The sequence below is a fragment of the Psittacula echo genome (assembly GCF_963264785.1).
Source record: "Psittacula echo genome assembly, chromosome: 7".
NCBI lineage: Eukaryota > Metazoa > Chordata > Aves > Psittaciformes > Psittacidae > Psittacula > Psittacula echo.
The window spans coordinates 33,849,734-33,863,792 of NC_137740.1; the positions used below are offsets into that span (position 1 = coordinate 33,849,734).

The window sequence follows — 14,059 nt, forward strand, 5'->3', positions numbered from 1 at the left end:
TGTCTGGCAACAAATGCAATATTCTTCTGGAAAGCTTTTTCTTGTTTCTTGGAAGAGCAAGCCAGGAACACTCACTCTAAAGACATCCACAAGCTAGGACCTGTGCATGTCACAATCTCGTGAGGGAAGACAATTTTAAAAAAAAGAAAGAAGAAAAAAAGGCAAGCCGAGACAACTTTAGTCTACTTCGAGCCTGTCAGGAAGCCTTGCTGTTACAAGCTTCCTCCATTCCCATGTCTATATATAGTGCTGTCACATGCAACTCAACTTACAAATCTCCAGACTTGTATTGCTAATTTGCTACATCATTACTGCCAATGCGATTATTAATACTGTAACACACTGGAAATTGGAACACTTCCAATCAGGTGTTCTGCCAGTGAAGATTCATATCAAAGTTGTAAACATTGTAGATACTTTCTATGAATTATGCAAACATGCATAACCACAAAACTGGTTACAAAAACTGAAGCAGAACATACATACTATGTAGCAAGTTTTCCAGGATATCTTCAAGCATCCTATAATTACTTCTTTTTCAATTGTATAGTTTCAATCTGCATAGGAAGTTTGAAATCTTCAACAGCTACCAGAACTTACGCATATACCAACATCTAAAAATCAATTTATAGCTCTCCACATTCAAGAGACTTCATTAAAATATCCACAGTCTAGTATTTGAACTTCAGTGAAGTATTTATCAGCTATAAACCCCATTCTTTCCACATCTCAATTTTCATGAACAATAACCTTGCATTTCTGTCATTTCTTCCATGTTAGCTTTCTCATCATCAGAGAATCCAAGGAAACTTAGCATGCAATCCTGGAAGGGAGGAACCTTGAACTGATTTCTAAAGTCATCATCAGCTGCACAGAAATCACTGAAAGAAGAAAAAAAATAAGTTAATAATAAAAAAAAATTAAAAAAAAAAAAAAAAAAAAAAAAAACCAAAACCAAACAAAAAGGTCACTAAATCAGTGCTATGTCACTACTTAAAAAAAAAAAAGCTCACAATACCAAAGGTGAACATGATGCAAGGTTAAGGCTGAAGGCAAATAAACACCTACATTTCATTCCTTTTCTCCCACGCCTTATAAATCCACTCTGCTTTCACAATAGGAGTGCCAAGACTCACAGCAATCTACAAAACAAGAAAAGCACAAGTTGTACCAAGGGTTTCCATTTAAGTCTTTCCCATGCCAAGAAAAATTCATAACCTTGCTTTTATCTTAAGATAGATACTGCAAAAAGTGAAAATATTCCTTCAAGAATCATGTCCAACTAACTCCCAAGAGTTAGAATGTATTAATTTTTCAGTGACTAGGAAATCAGATCAATAGCTATTTTGACACTTACTCCAGAGTGTACCATTGTTAGTCTCATGTCCTCTATCACTGACAAAAACACAAAAGAAAACCTTTGCTTCAGTGGAAAATGGGATCTTTTTTCTGCTTTTGATACTTTGAATCAAGACACGCATCCCAGCCTGCTTTTACCAAAGAGAAGGCAACTATTCCGAAAGTAACTTCCATGACTGAGAAAAATAGTAAAATTTTCCTACTTTTTCCCTTTGAGTTGACAGAAAGGAGTGTTTGGACAGAGTTAGAAAGTAGGTCTTCCAATTGGAAGACTAGAAGGACTGGGAAAAAAGCAACAGCCTGCTAACAATTCAAACAAGGGAGAGTCAAGGGACACAGGCATTGCTATATCCTATTCCATAGTAAAAAACCCTACAAATTTGTATATACTTGTCAACTGGACATACATGTTCTGAAATATTCCTTTTTTTTTTTTGACAACACCAAAACTCACATACATTTATACATAATAGAAGATTTGAACACTTACACGTAAGAAGTAAAAAGTAATTTTTAAACAAGATGCACACAAATTGATTACTAAAGTTTTTTGCAAGTTACTTTAACCTTTATTGTTTGGACAGTCAAAAAAAGCAGGTATATTGATAAAAATTTGTTCATTGATGAGCAAGTATTTGTCAATCTTTTCAGTACTGATAACATCAGCAGTTAAGTACTTAAGCATTTTGGTTATTTACTATACTTGTCTATTTCAAAATCTTAGCATTGGCAGGTTTCATTATTATTACTATTCACCAGAGACAAAAAACATGTCAAAGCTCCACACCATGAGACTAAGAACTCACCATTACAAGTTATTGCTGTTAATACAGGAAAAAAGAAACCAGCAGTTTACCAGCTTAAGTATAACTTACAGACTTAGTCTACAAGAAACAAATTCTGGAATTTTCCAAAAAGTACAAGAGTACATACTCTGAATTTGTCTCCATGTGTTGAGTTAGCCACCAGATGTGTAACTTTTGAGCTTAAGTCCCTGCGAATAATTCCACCCATGTGGTGAACCAAGGTCACCAGCTTAACCTGAAAAATAAAGATGAAATAAGTTTTCAGTATATCTTTTGAAATGTACAGCGCAGAGTGAAAGTGATACAAAAATAGTTTACAAAGCAAGCTAACAGGTTACACCCAATGTCTTTGTTCTTAAAACAACTTGTTTTAACTTTCTAAACTTTTTTTTTTTTTTTAAACAGTTAATACAGCCTTGCTGTGTAACTTGAGGAAGACTACTCAAGCCACCAGTACTCTCATAATGATCATACATAATGCCATTACCCTCTCATACACAATAGACTCGAAGCATGTTTTCCTCATTGATTTAGTCAGCTCTCTGAAAGGGCAATTGCCAGAATTTACACTGCAATTTGTTCAGTTTGAATTAAGCAGATCAAACCTAATTATCTCTAACACTGGGTAAAGCTTTTGTTTTGTTTGGTTTTTTTTCTGTTGGTTTTGGTGTTGTTTGGGTTTTAATTTCCAAATGAAGACATGGAACCATATAGTTGACTCCCAGGTGTCCAAGAGGGAAACTGGGTGTCACCTGCACCACTGAAATGCAAGAGTAAAGTGCTTGAGTATCAAATCACTTCATATTTAGACATGTCAAAACTGAAGTCCTGATAGCATGGCAGCAAGACAACATGTCTGCAAATGCTCTGAACTGGACTACAAAGCTTTACTTCACCACCCTACTACCTGTACAAAGTAAGAGGACACTGTTTGGTAAACATAATCATATTAAGGCCTCAATCCACAAATCTTTAAGCCCTACTAAATCAAAGCTGCTTAATATCACTCAAAAAAGTGACCAAAAATAGCATGGACAAAATTATTTCGAAAAGGAAGCAGTTTCATTCCCATCCTCCAATATCACTGCCTTTGGACATGCAACAAAGCAAACCAACAAACAATTCATCCCTCCACACAAGCTCTAGTAATGGTTAAACTCTACGGGTGATTGAACAGAAGATTATTTTGAAAATAAACTTAACATAGTTTTACCAATCCAAAGGGAAAAAAATTGTCTTACTAATTCATCTTTCTTTCTGAATCCTGTAAAGCACAGTACCAAGTTCAACATACTTGCACAGTACAGTGGACGACAGGAAAAGGGTAAAGGCTGAAAATGAGAAGTAATCATATTAATCAAAAGCATATAGTACTGTTGTTCCTAGCATTAAGATGCATCAGACACTAGCCCAAGTCTATGTATAACCTTTTATGTGTCCCTACCCATGGCAGGGGCATTGGAACTAAATGATCTTTAAGGTCCCTTCCAACCAAAACCATTTTACAATTCTATGATTCAGTTATACCTCAGCTCCAGACCTGCCAGCATTCTGACAAAGAAACTACAGGATCCCCAAGTTCTACAGGTAATGCTCCATCCTTTTTTTCCTCTCCACAGATCATCCTCTTTACGTGATAACCTTTGGAAATATAAAGCATTTGCTGGAGCATCATTTGTATGCTGCATTTCATAATGGCACAATCCCAATCAGTGGGTCAACAACAACCACAACTACTGCAGCAGCTGTAGCCTTCCTACTGTCTTTCTTTGATTTCTTGCTACATGCAATATTCTAACGCAATACAAGAAGCTTGCTTTTCTTAAAATTCTCTTGCTAAAAATATTTATGATTGATTGGCAGAGCAAAATAAGACACCATTTTGAACACTTAAGATTTAGAACTCACTGCACCAGAGAACTATTCAGCTGATTTCAAAAGAAACACATACCTCTCCTTTTTGTGCACAGTGCAGTACTACTGGAGGTCCAATGACACGGCAATCTGCTTTGCAGAGGTTGTTGAAGATAGAATCTTGAAATTCTGATACAACAAAGATAGACTCAAATTCTGGGGAATCAGAATCTCCAAGTTCTTCTATTGTGTCTGTCTTTATGTAGGGCACTTTAATTTCCTTGATGTATAGGGATGAAGGGAAAAGCATTATTCAGGCAACATACTTACACTAGTATCAAAATTCAACTGGTTTTTATTTTGGACCATTAGAAAAAGATACCTTTCAGATTTCAACAAAATTGCTCTTAGTTTTTGTGAAGGCTGAGATGCCCTGCTCTCTAGCATAAGAATAGGTATGAACTGCACCTAAAAAGAAGCCTTAAAGCAATTCCTGCTTCTGAAGAATTAAGAATTTGAATTGCTTTAGTAGTTTAGGTATCAGTTCACACTGATAATATAGTACTGGAAATATTTACAGAAAGAGAAAAAATAAACTAAGCACGAAGAGAAAGTAAATTTCAGACTGTCAGAACAGCTTAAAGTTCTTCTGGATGCTGCTAAAAAGTAGTATACAGCTTGCAACAGGAAGCACTATGCTGCTTAAGACCTAAATGACAGAAGTCAATTTTGTTCATTGCTTGATATTTTTAAAGGGCTCTAAAAAATTTGTCTGTTTCAATTTCAATCAATAGTTCCAGATTTTATTTTGTAGGTTTTTCACATTAAGAAATGGAAAACCACTTCTTACTCTTAAGTTTAAATACAGCTTTCAACTGAAAGAGAAGTCAATTAACCAATTATGAAGCCAGATCACAGCAAAAATTTATGTGCTGACTGAATAAAAGCATGCAGTTGAATGTCTCCATCAAATCTTCTATTCCCCGTTAGGTAACACCACTAATTAAGAGCTGCAGATATTACTTCCATATTCAAGAAAGTTTGTAAAAGAAGTGCCAATTTTGATAAGCTTTAAGTGACACCATCAGAACCATTAGCATGTAATATGACCCTTATGCCCAATTGATAAAAAGAGTGTGTACATTTCAGTCTCAGTGAAGTACAGCATGCTGCATGCAATCACGTGTGCTTAATTGCATGACATACCATATGAATAATACTTTTAATTAGTTTTTCTTCTCCTTTACCAGGACTAGTTTTCTTTATCTTTATAACTGGTACTTCCATTATCTTAATGGTCTGTGGAAGAGGAGAACTTTAGTACAGAACCAAATTGGTAACCAGAAGTCTAAAAGCATACCATCTCATACCAGACGAGATGGTATCTTTTTATCTTAGACCCACATACCTCCAAGGCTTTCAGAAGCTCTTCACGTTTCCCTGCTTCCTGAACCAAAACCACTCTTGTTTCTATTTGAGGCATTTCTTCTGTTTATAGAGAAACAAAGGTAATATTCATATTTTAATAGAAAAATCCATGTTCAGCCTAAAGCAAGTAGTAATATATAGGAAAAAAAAGGCAAACAGCATCCCTCCAAGATACCTCATTTATCAGGAGCAAGTCTGAAATTAAATGTTACCTCAAGAAGTCTTTAATTAAGGCATACCTAACTGACCACAGAGATTAAATTTTCTAGGATATGGTGAAATGAGATTCTGCAACTTATAATGATGATGGCTTGACTTCGCAAACAAAGATTTGGGAAGGGCTTTACCCAAGCTTTTGCAAGTGTGAGTAAACCCTTCGGGCCAGCGCAGTGGATTTTTTAGGTGAGGCACAGTGTGCATGGAACTGGCCCCACTCTTTACACCTGAGATTTATCTGCCAGGGCCTAGCGAGCTTGGACAGTGACAGAAAGAGTCTGCAACTTATAACCAGTTATTTACAGTCAAAGCAAGAACATGCAAGAAGAGTCAGTGAAAGCAAAAAAAAAAGTTGACTTAATGCTTCTAGCAGAACTAGATTCCAAGACTTGATGGAAAATAGACAGCTGGTATCTTTTTTAATTTCTGTGTTCCTGTCTGACAAGGTTCATTACTTAGTAGCAATTGCTCAGTTTCACTCTGGAATATCAGAACTGAAGTTGGATATCTTGTTCTTTTTCTACATGTATTAATAAGTTTAGGAGAAAGGGACAAGTGTTGCCTCCATGTCATTTGCACCATAAGACTGCCACTGGATTTTGGTTACTGCATTGAAGGAAAAAAAATGGTTTTGTTGGGCTTTAATTTGAAGATTTCTTCTTGAATGAACTTCAAGCTCAAGACTATTCACCTCTCTAAGGTCTACCTACACACAATAGAGCAGTAGTTTCCAAACACTCAAAATATCACCGTGAATTACTCACTCCACAGAAGCATCAAATGGAACTAACAGCTTTCTATACATCAGCCAGAAGACTTATTTGATTTCATGGCTGTAACCCCAAAATTCTTATAACAAGATGAGTGAAAAATTAAGACACTCTGTATGTTAGCAAAAGGATACCAAACCAACACCATTTTGGCTACCCTACATTTAAGTTTAGAATTCAGCAAAGCACTTTCGGTTTTTCAAAACCGCTACATACCTACAAAGTAATCAGTCATTGAAAAAATGTAGTAGTATTAAAATAACCTTCTCCCATTACCTTCAACATGCAAAACAGATCCAAGAGATACATTCTCTTTTGAGCTTTCTACAATTTTTGAATCAAGAACAGAAGAATCAGACAAGAGGCTCCTCCTAGTTTCAGACACGAGCATGCTGTTGTCAGCCATGATTATGTCTTGCTTCTTTCTTCAACAGCTAGAAGACAGATAGATGTGCTAAGATAAGTTACAGTTGCAAAAAGCACAATAAGAGTTCTAGGACTAAAGCAGTCAGAAGTAATGTTAAACTTTTGAAAATAAAACATGTAGACTCTTATTAAACTCCCACTCACACTGATAGGGTAGTTCTGACAGAGTATTATAGGAGTCACACAGTTTTTAATAGAAAGGACTGACAAGAAACCTGTTACAAAAATGATTCTGAACAGGCTGCTTACCACAGAAGTAATTTATTTGCACAGAAAGCTGCAGAGGGTACTCCAGCTTTGAACAGCAGGGAAGCACTAACTCTAGTGTTCATTTTAAAAAAGTTTTATCACAAAACACCAAGAAACTAAAAGCACTTATTTGCTTCAGTGATAAACTATTATGAATTACATCTGAGACCGAGATTAGCATTGAAGTGAAACATTAGCAGAATGCTAATTAGCAGGGTACACAAAACATCTTGCCATTTTTACTTTTTTTTTTTTTCCCCTATGTGTACTGGTTACATAAAAATGACCAGCCAGGGAGTAGAACCAGCAGTATTTAATGACAGAATCATAGAATGCTTTGGGATGGAAGGGACCTTAAAGACCATCTAGTCCTCTGCTATGGGTAGAGACACCTTCCACTAGGCCAGATTGCTCAAAGGCCCCTCCAACCTGGCCTTGAACACTTTCAAGGATGGGGTAGCCACAGCTTTGCTGGGTAAACAGTGCAAGTGTCTCATCACCCTCACCGTAAAGAGCTTCAAATATCTAATCTAAGCCTACCCTCTTTCAGGTTAAAGACATTACCCCTTGTCCTATCACTACTTGCTCTTACATATTTTTTTTACTCAAAGGGAAGTTACTTTTCTGAAAAAGCACAAGTCTTCAAAATTCATAAGCATATATATATATATATATGCATACCTGTCTGTATGATCTAGTCTGTTGTCCTACACTAACTGTAATATAGTAGAAGTAGCCATACATCATCATATAAAGAGGCCTTCTGTCTTCTCACAGATAGAGTATATCTGTGCTCTCCTTGTCCAAATGAACATACTGGAAAGGCAGAATTCTCACTACTCTCATACCCGAATCTTGTACCAGAAAGTTTGTTCTAAGGCACCTGCCCAACACAAAGCACATTCTTTTGTGCATGAAGTAAGAAACATACATTTCCTGTGACTCACCATTCACACAGATTTAAATATTTGCACAGTTTATCTAGACTAGCCACTGTATCTCAACTGCTTTAGTATAATAACCTTCTATCACTTTACTGAAGTTGTTCTCATCCTGACTGCAAAAGACTTTTTAAAACAGTAGCCACTCAAATAACATACTGAAGCATTGTCTGAAAGATATGACACAGTAAAACCCATAGAGAACACCACATACTATTTTTCAAATTGTGCAATGCTTGTCCATTTACATAGCAAAGTAAAAATCAGAAGACAAAGAAAAACACCTATGGATGCTTTGGCACAGCAGCAATGTAGAAAAGGGCTTATCTTCTAGAGTTTAGGAGATCATGTTTGAGACTCTTGGACAGGCTTCCTATCTTCAACATACATCAGGTAATGTACAGGTAATCCTAACTAGTGATGACCAATAAGTCAACACTACAAATCTGTCATCATTCTAGGCATATTCAGTTATCAATATTGCCATCCTAGTTACAATTTTAATGTCATGCACAGCTATGCAGGCTCCGTAGAATGAAGTTCCCCAGCAGTAAATCCCAATCACCCAGCTAGTTTATAACAAAATTGCTTGAGACCTAGCAAGAGGAGAACATAACTTTAACCAGAAAGTCTTCCTGGATCACCTGTCCAGAACGCTATAAAGATACTGCTGGGAATTGGTATACCATTACCTCTTCTTTGGTAGTGAGGGTGGAGGGAAGCATAATCTTGGAAGACTCAAACCACATTGTTAATAATGATTACCACACAGGCAGTTACATGTAAAATTGGTGGGGGAAAAAAAAAAAAAGAAAAAAAAAAGCACACTACACAAAACAAATCTCACATACTGCTAAGGACACCATTAAATTTAAATTCTAGAGACTACTTTTTAAAAGTCTAAGACATCAATATAATTCCTGTCATGCTGCTGTTGTCATACCTAATAGCATATACACGAACTTACAGAGAACTTCCTAGTGTATTTGGGAGAAGCCCATACTGTGGGCTGGACATTCATTTTCTTTATAGCTTTTCCAAATTATTTATTCATTTATGAGATTCCATTCTGGGTGTGTTTTTAAAAACATTCCCTGTTTTAATGGTCACATGTTGATAGCTTAGTTTTAGCCACCAGACTTAGACACTGAACATGCCAACACACAGAAGAGAACAGCACACAGAAGATGGGGACATAAGAGTTTCCCCTCACACAGAAAAGAACCAAAGTCAGAACGTCATCATTACAGCATTCAAGCAGACCTGAATGCCCTTACAGCATTACACTTAGAAATTACCTGCCAGGAGCTTCTGGAAAGCCTTAAGGTTAAAAATATTAGTACACTAAAACGTAGGTAAAATTTAGGGTTTTCAACGCGAGTAGAACACATGTAAAAGCTTCCCATGCTGCCCATTCCTTCCGGAGGAACCATCCAAGAGGGTGATCAGGCCGCACTGCGAGGAGGCGGCCGGAGGCGAGAAGAGATACCACCAGCTGCTCTCACCTCAGGAGCTAGCAGGTGCTCGCAGGCCAGGGCCTCCACTCTGCCCAGAAAAGACCACAGCGACCTCCGAAGGGCCCAGAGCGGCGCTGCTCCGTGGCCCCTGTTCTCACGGATGCCCCAGGCACAGCCCCAGGCCCACCTTGGCTGACGCACCCTTCCCACCGCACCCGCACCCTCCGCTGTTCTCCCCGAGCTCAGCCACCCAGCTCCGCGTCCCAACGCCACACCCGCCCGATACTGGCGCCAGGCCCCACTCTCCTCTCACCGCTAATGCCTCCAACCGCAAAAGCAACCTCCTCCATAAGCGGCCGCCACCAACAATTCAAAAAGCGAGCCGCCGCACTAAGTGCGCCACGCATTGGCTGCCAATCCCACCGCCCCTCTGTAAACCACCACCTCATTCGTCATCTCTCCGAGTTGTCTCGCCCCCTCCCCTCCTTTTTTGGACAGAGCTTCTCGTCCTTCCCTCTCGGATTGGGTGCTATACCTGCCGCTCATGGCTGGGAGGTCTCCTATTGGCGGTGGGAAGTTTCCTGGGCAGACTACCAGGCCTTGTTGCAGTACTCGACAGCAGGTTGTCGAACGGGAGAGGGGTGTTTTATGCTGATTGGCTGTCGGGGGGTATCGAACGCTTCCAACGGCCGTGGCTGAGAGGCCCGGATGGGGCGGTAGCGGGCAGTGGTGTCCGCTGCCGATTCGAGGCGCTGCCGGCTGATGTCACTCTATGGCTGCATGGAGCTAGGGGTTAGCAGTGCGCAGCTTGTGCAGGAGGGCTCTTGCCTCGGAGAACACCCGCCGCCCGGCCCGATCCGGCTTCCCTCAGCCTGCCGCGCTTCCCCGTCGCAGCTCCCCTCACCGTGTCCTGCCTCAGACTGTCCCGTCGTGTGCGCCTCCGGAGAGCACAGTGCATCCAGCTGCCCTTCACCCACCTATGGACATTATGCAAAAGGAGGAAAATAGTTACTGTGGCTGCTATGAAATATATTAATGCTATTACTAACTTAATAAGTGCTGCCTTGCCGAAGGTATTAGAGTGCATATATTATGCTGAGTTTCAAAATAATCATTTTATAGGAAATGAGGGAAGAGAGCTGACAGGAGAAAATACAATAGGTCAAGGTGAAAGTCAACCAGCTGACTCAACGTCACCAACCACAAAACAGGTTAATTATAGCAAATTCTTTACTATCCTTTTTAATTTTCTCTAATACTAAAACCTACCGATCTGGAAAGGAATTCTTTCATAGGGGCTCAAGCATCTCTGAAACCTGATTTAGCTTAACATTTCACTGGCTCAATGTAAAAAGAATGAGATATTTTCTATTTCTGCAATTTTCTATCTTATGCTAAATTATATGCCAAATTGAGTTCTTAGATCTTATTAATTTTGATACCATATCTTAACACCTTATATATAACTTAGGATATATAACTATATCCTAAAATACAGGGGTTTATTAGTTCAGGCATTTTCATGACTAATGCAGCAGCTGTGAGAATCATAGAATAGTTAGGGTTGGAAAGGACCTTGAGGTCATCTAGTTCCAACCCCCCTGCCATGGGCAGTGACACCTCACACTAAACCACGTCACCCAAGGCCTCATCCAACCTGGCCTTGAACACCGCCAAGGATGGAGCATTCACAACCTCCCTGGGCAACCCATTCCAGTGCTTTGTATGATTTGGAAGAAAAATACGAAAAAAAGAGAAGATGACAATAGGTGTTTTTTATGTGAATAAATATTTGCTGGTGAGGTACTATTAGAATCATAGAATCATAGAATAGTTAGGGTTGGAAAGGACCTCAAGATCATCAAGTTCCAACCCCCCTGCCATGAGCAGGGACACCTCACCCTAAACCATGTCACCCAAGGCTCTGTCCAACCTGGCCTTGAACACTGCCAGGGATGGAGCATTCACAACTTCCCTGGGCAACCCATTCCAGTGCCTCACCACCCTTACAGTAAAGAGCTTCCTCCCTATATCCAGTCTAAACTTCCCCTGTTTAAGTTTTAGCCCATTACCCCTTGTCCTATCACTACAGTCCCTAATGAAGAGTCCCTCCCCAGCAGCCTTATAGGCCCCCTTCAGATACTGGAAGGCTGCTATGAGGTCTCCACACAGCCTTCTCTTCTCCAGGCTGAACAGCCCCAACTTTCTCAGCCTGTCTTCATACAGGAGGGGCTCCAGTCCCCTGATCATCCTTGTAGCCCTTGTTTCCTCTGGACTTGTTCCAACAGTTCCATGTCCTTTTTATGTTGAGGACACCAGAACTGCACACAATACTCCAAGTGAGGTCTCACGAGAGCAGAGGGGCAGGATCACCTCCTTCGACCTGCTGGTCACACTGCTTTTGATGCAGCCCAGGATATGGTTGGCTTTCTGGGCTGCAAGTGCACAATGCCACCTCATGTTAAGTTTCTCATCGATCAACACCCCAAAGTCCTTCTCCACAGGACTGTTATTCTGAGGATAACACTATCCTGAGGATCCTATTAGGACTATTCTCCTGAGGAATGTATTTCAAAATAACAGCTTGGGAAACAAGGAGGGCAATTCAGTTTTAACACTTGAGTCAGCCAATTATTACACAGTTCCACAATTATGTTATTTCAAACAGAGAATTGCAACAATGACCTGTCAAAATATAGCCTAACCCAAGGTCTTCTTGTCACTCTGAAGTACCAGTTTGGGCCAGGATTTTGTGGGGCCAGGCCATGCCAACCTGCACTGGCTTTCCCCCCGTTCTTTCTTCACACTGTTACAAAGTCCTTTTCAGCCAGGTCTTAGGTTTCCTTCATGCCCTGAACCAGCGATCAAGTTTCTCCTGGGTTTGGAACAAGTTCTGCAGTCTCAGAGTCAATGTTGTTTCTGCAGTAGAGCTTCTGGAAAAGCTATTGGTGATTGCACATTAATTTCCACTTACGCTCTACGTCCTTAAAAAAGCAATATAAAATGTTGTGCCTGCAAAGACAGGAGAAGCATTTTTATTGGAGGTGAGGATTAACAGCTGATATATGCATCATTTCTCAGTTAAAGTTTTAAAAAGAATATAGGGATACCTAAACATTCATTATGTAAATACAGGCTCACTATGTATATGAAGAGTGACCTGGACATTAGCAATTTCTTAAATACACTTGAAAATTAGAATTACAATCTCATGAAGCAATTAGGGTATTTTCATCAACCATTGTAAGCTATCCCTCCTGGGACTGACAGAACTTAAACAAATTTTCAGTAGTAATCACTTAAGAAAAGTGAGTAAGATTTTTTTAAATCAAGTGCATTTATCATAGAATCATAGAACAGTTTGGGCTGGAAGGGACCTTAAAGTTCATCTAGTTCCAACCCCCCTGCAACAGTCAGGGACACCTTTCACCAGACCAGGTTGCTCAAAGCCCCATCCAGAACTGGCCTTGATCACTGCCAGGAATGGGGTAGCCATGGCTTCTCTGGGCAACCTGTGCCAGTGTCTCACCACCCTCGCAGGGAAAAACTTTTTCATAGCTTCTAAACTAAATCTCCCCACTGTCAGTTTAAAGCCATTTATTCTCACTAGAGTTTAGATCAAGAGTGATGATAAAAATAATTATTATTATTTATATGTCTGACGTTTAAAAATCAAAGTCCTTTTCTTAAAAAAGGCTCTGAAATACAGACACCTATTGCCTTTTTTTGTGTAAAATGTAACATGCAGTTGAAATTCACTGTTCCTTCCAGTTACCTAGACCAGTAACCCAGGAGTATAACATTCATTTAGCAGTTAGTTTCCTCTCACAGTAACACCCACAGGGAGAAAGTTCCAGGAGATTCAATCATTACATGAATCCCATCACATCCACTTTGTGGGAGCAGGGGTCTCACACTTCATGGAACATAGACAATGAGGCCACATCAAAAGAGCTGATGGAACCTGGAGAGAGGCCTGAAGGAGACCTCGTTGCCCTGCGTTGTCTCTGGAAGGTGGCTGTCCAGCAACTGCTCGATGGCTTCAGGCTGTGAGTTTATGTAGGTAAATTGCTTGTCCCCTTGGAGTTTAATTTGTTTTTCTCAGACCACCAGTGTTTTATTTTTTCAACCGACTTACTTGTAAGTGCCTAGGAATCAAAACCAAACCAAACAAAACCAAGCAAAATCAAACAAAAAACCCTCAAAAGCCCACCTCAAAACAGATTCCTCAAAGAGATATTGATTCAGTTTAGCCAGAGCAGCAGCTTTCAAAATTTGAGCAAGGGGGGATATAAAGTATGGGGTTAGTAGAAGCACGAGAAACCCCAGAAAAATTCCATTCAGCCTTTTTATGTCTATTTCAAGGAGATAAGTAGATGAGAGAGGAGTTGGACAAGCCCCAGTTTTGCTGGAGGTTTGGGAACAACGATTTTTGATGGAAGAGGCAGGTACAAATTTTTACACTCAGGGATCCTGGGTGTGGACTTGGGAAAGCAAAGTGATGGGAGTTTGCCGAGCAAAGGGTGCAGGGGAGCAAGGTGCAAGGTAACAGA

At 39.8% G+C, this 14,059-nt stretch overlaps 1 protein-coding gene across 1 annotated transcript in view; it reads right to left on the reverse strand.

Annotated features, from left to right (window-relative positions):
- ECT2 (epithelial cell transforming 2) overlaps nt 1-10,158 on the reverse strand; it is a 30,220-nt gene extending 20,062 nt beyond the window's left edge. Inside the window, exons 1-8 of the mRNA XM_080622769.1 lie at nt 10,042-10,158; nt 6,710-6,867; nt 5,428-5,507; nt 4,117-4,299; nt 3,407-3,496; nt 2,293-2,400; nt 1,069-1,142; nt 751-881 (exon numbers count right to left, since the gene is read on the reverse strand). Of these exons, the coding sequence (XP_080478895.1) occupies nt 751-881; nt 1,069-1,142; nt 2,293-2,400; nt 3,407-3,496; nt 4,117-4,299; nt 5,428-5,507; nt 6,710-6,839 (796 nt within the window). The 5' untranslated portion in view covers nt 6,840-6,867; nt 10,042-10,158. The remainder of the gene's footprint in view (nt 1-750; nt 882-1,068; nt 1,143-2,292; nt 2,401-3,406; nt 3,497-4,116; nt 4,300-5,427; nt 5,508-6,709; nt 6,868-10,041) is intronic.
- Nucleotides 10,159-14,059: the final 3,901 nt, after the last annotated feature.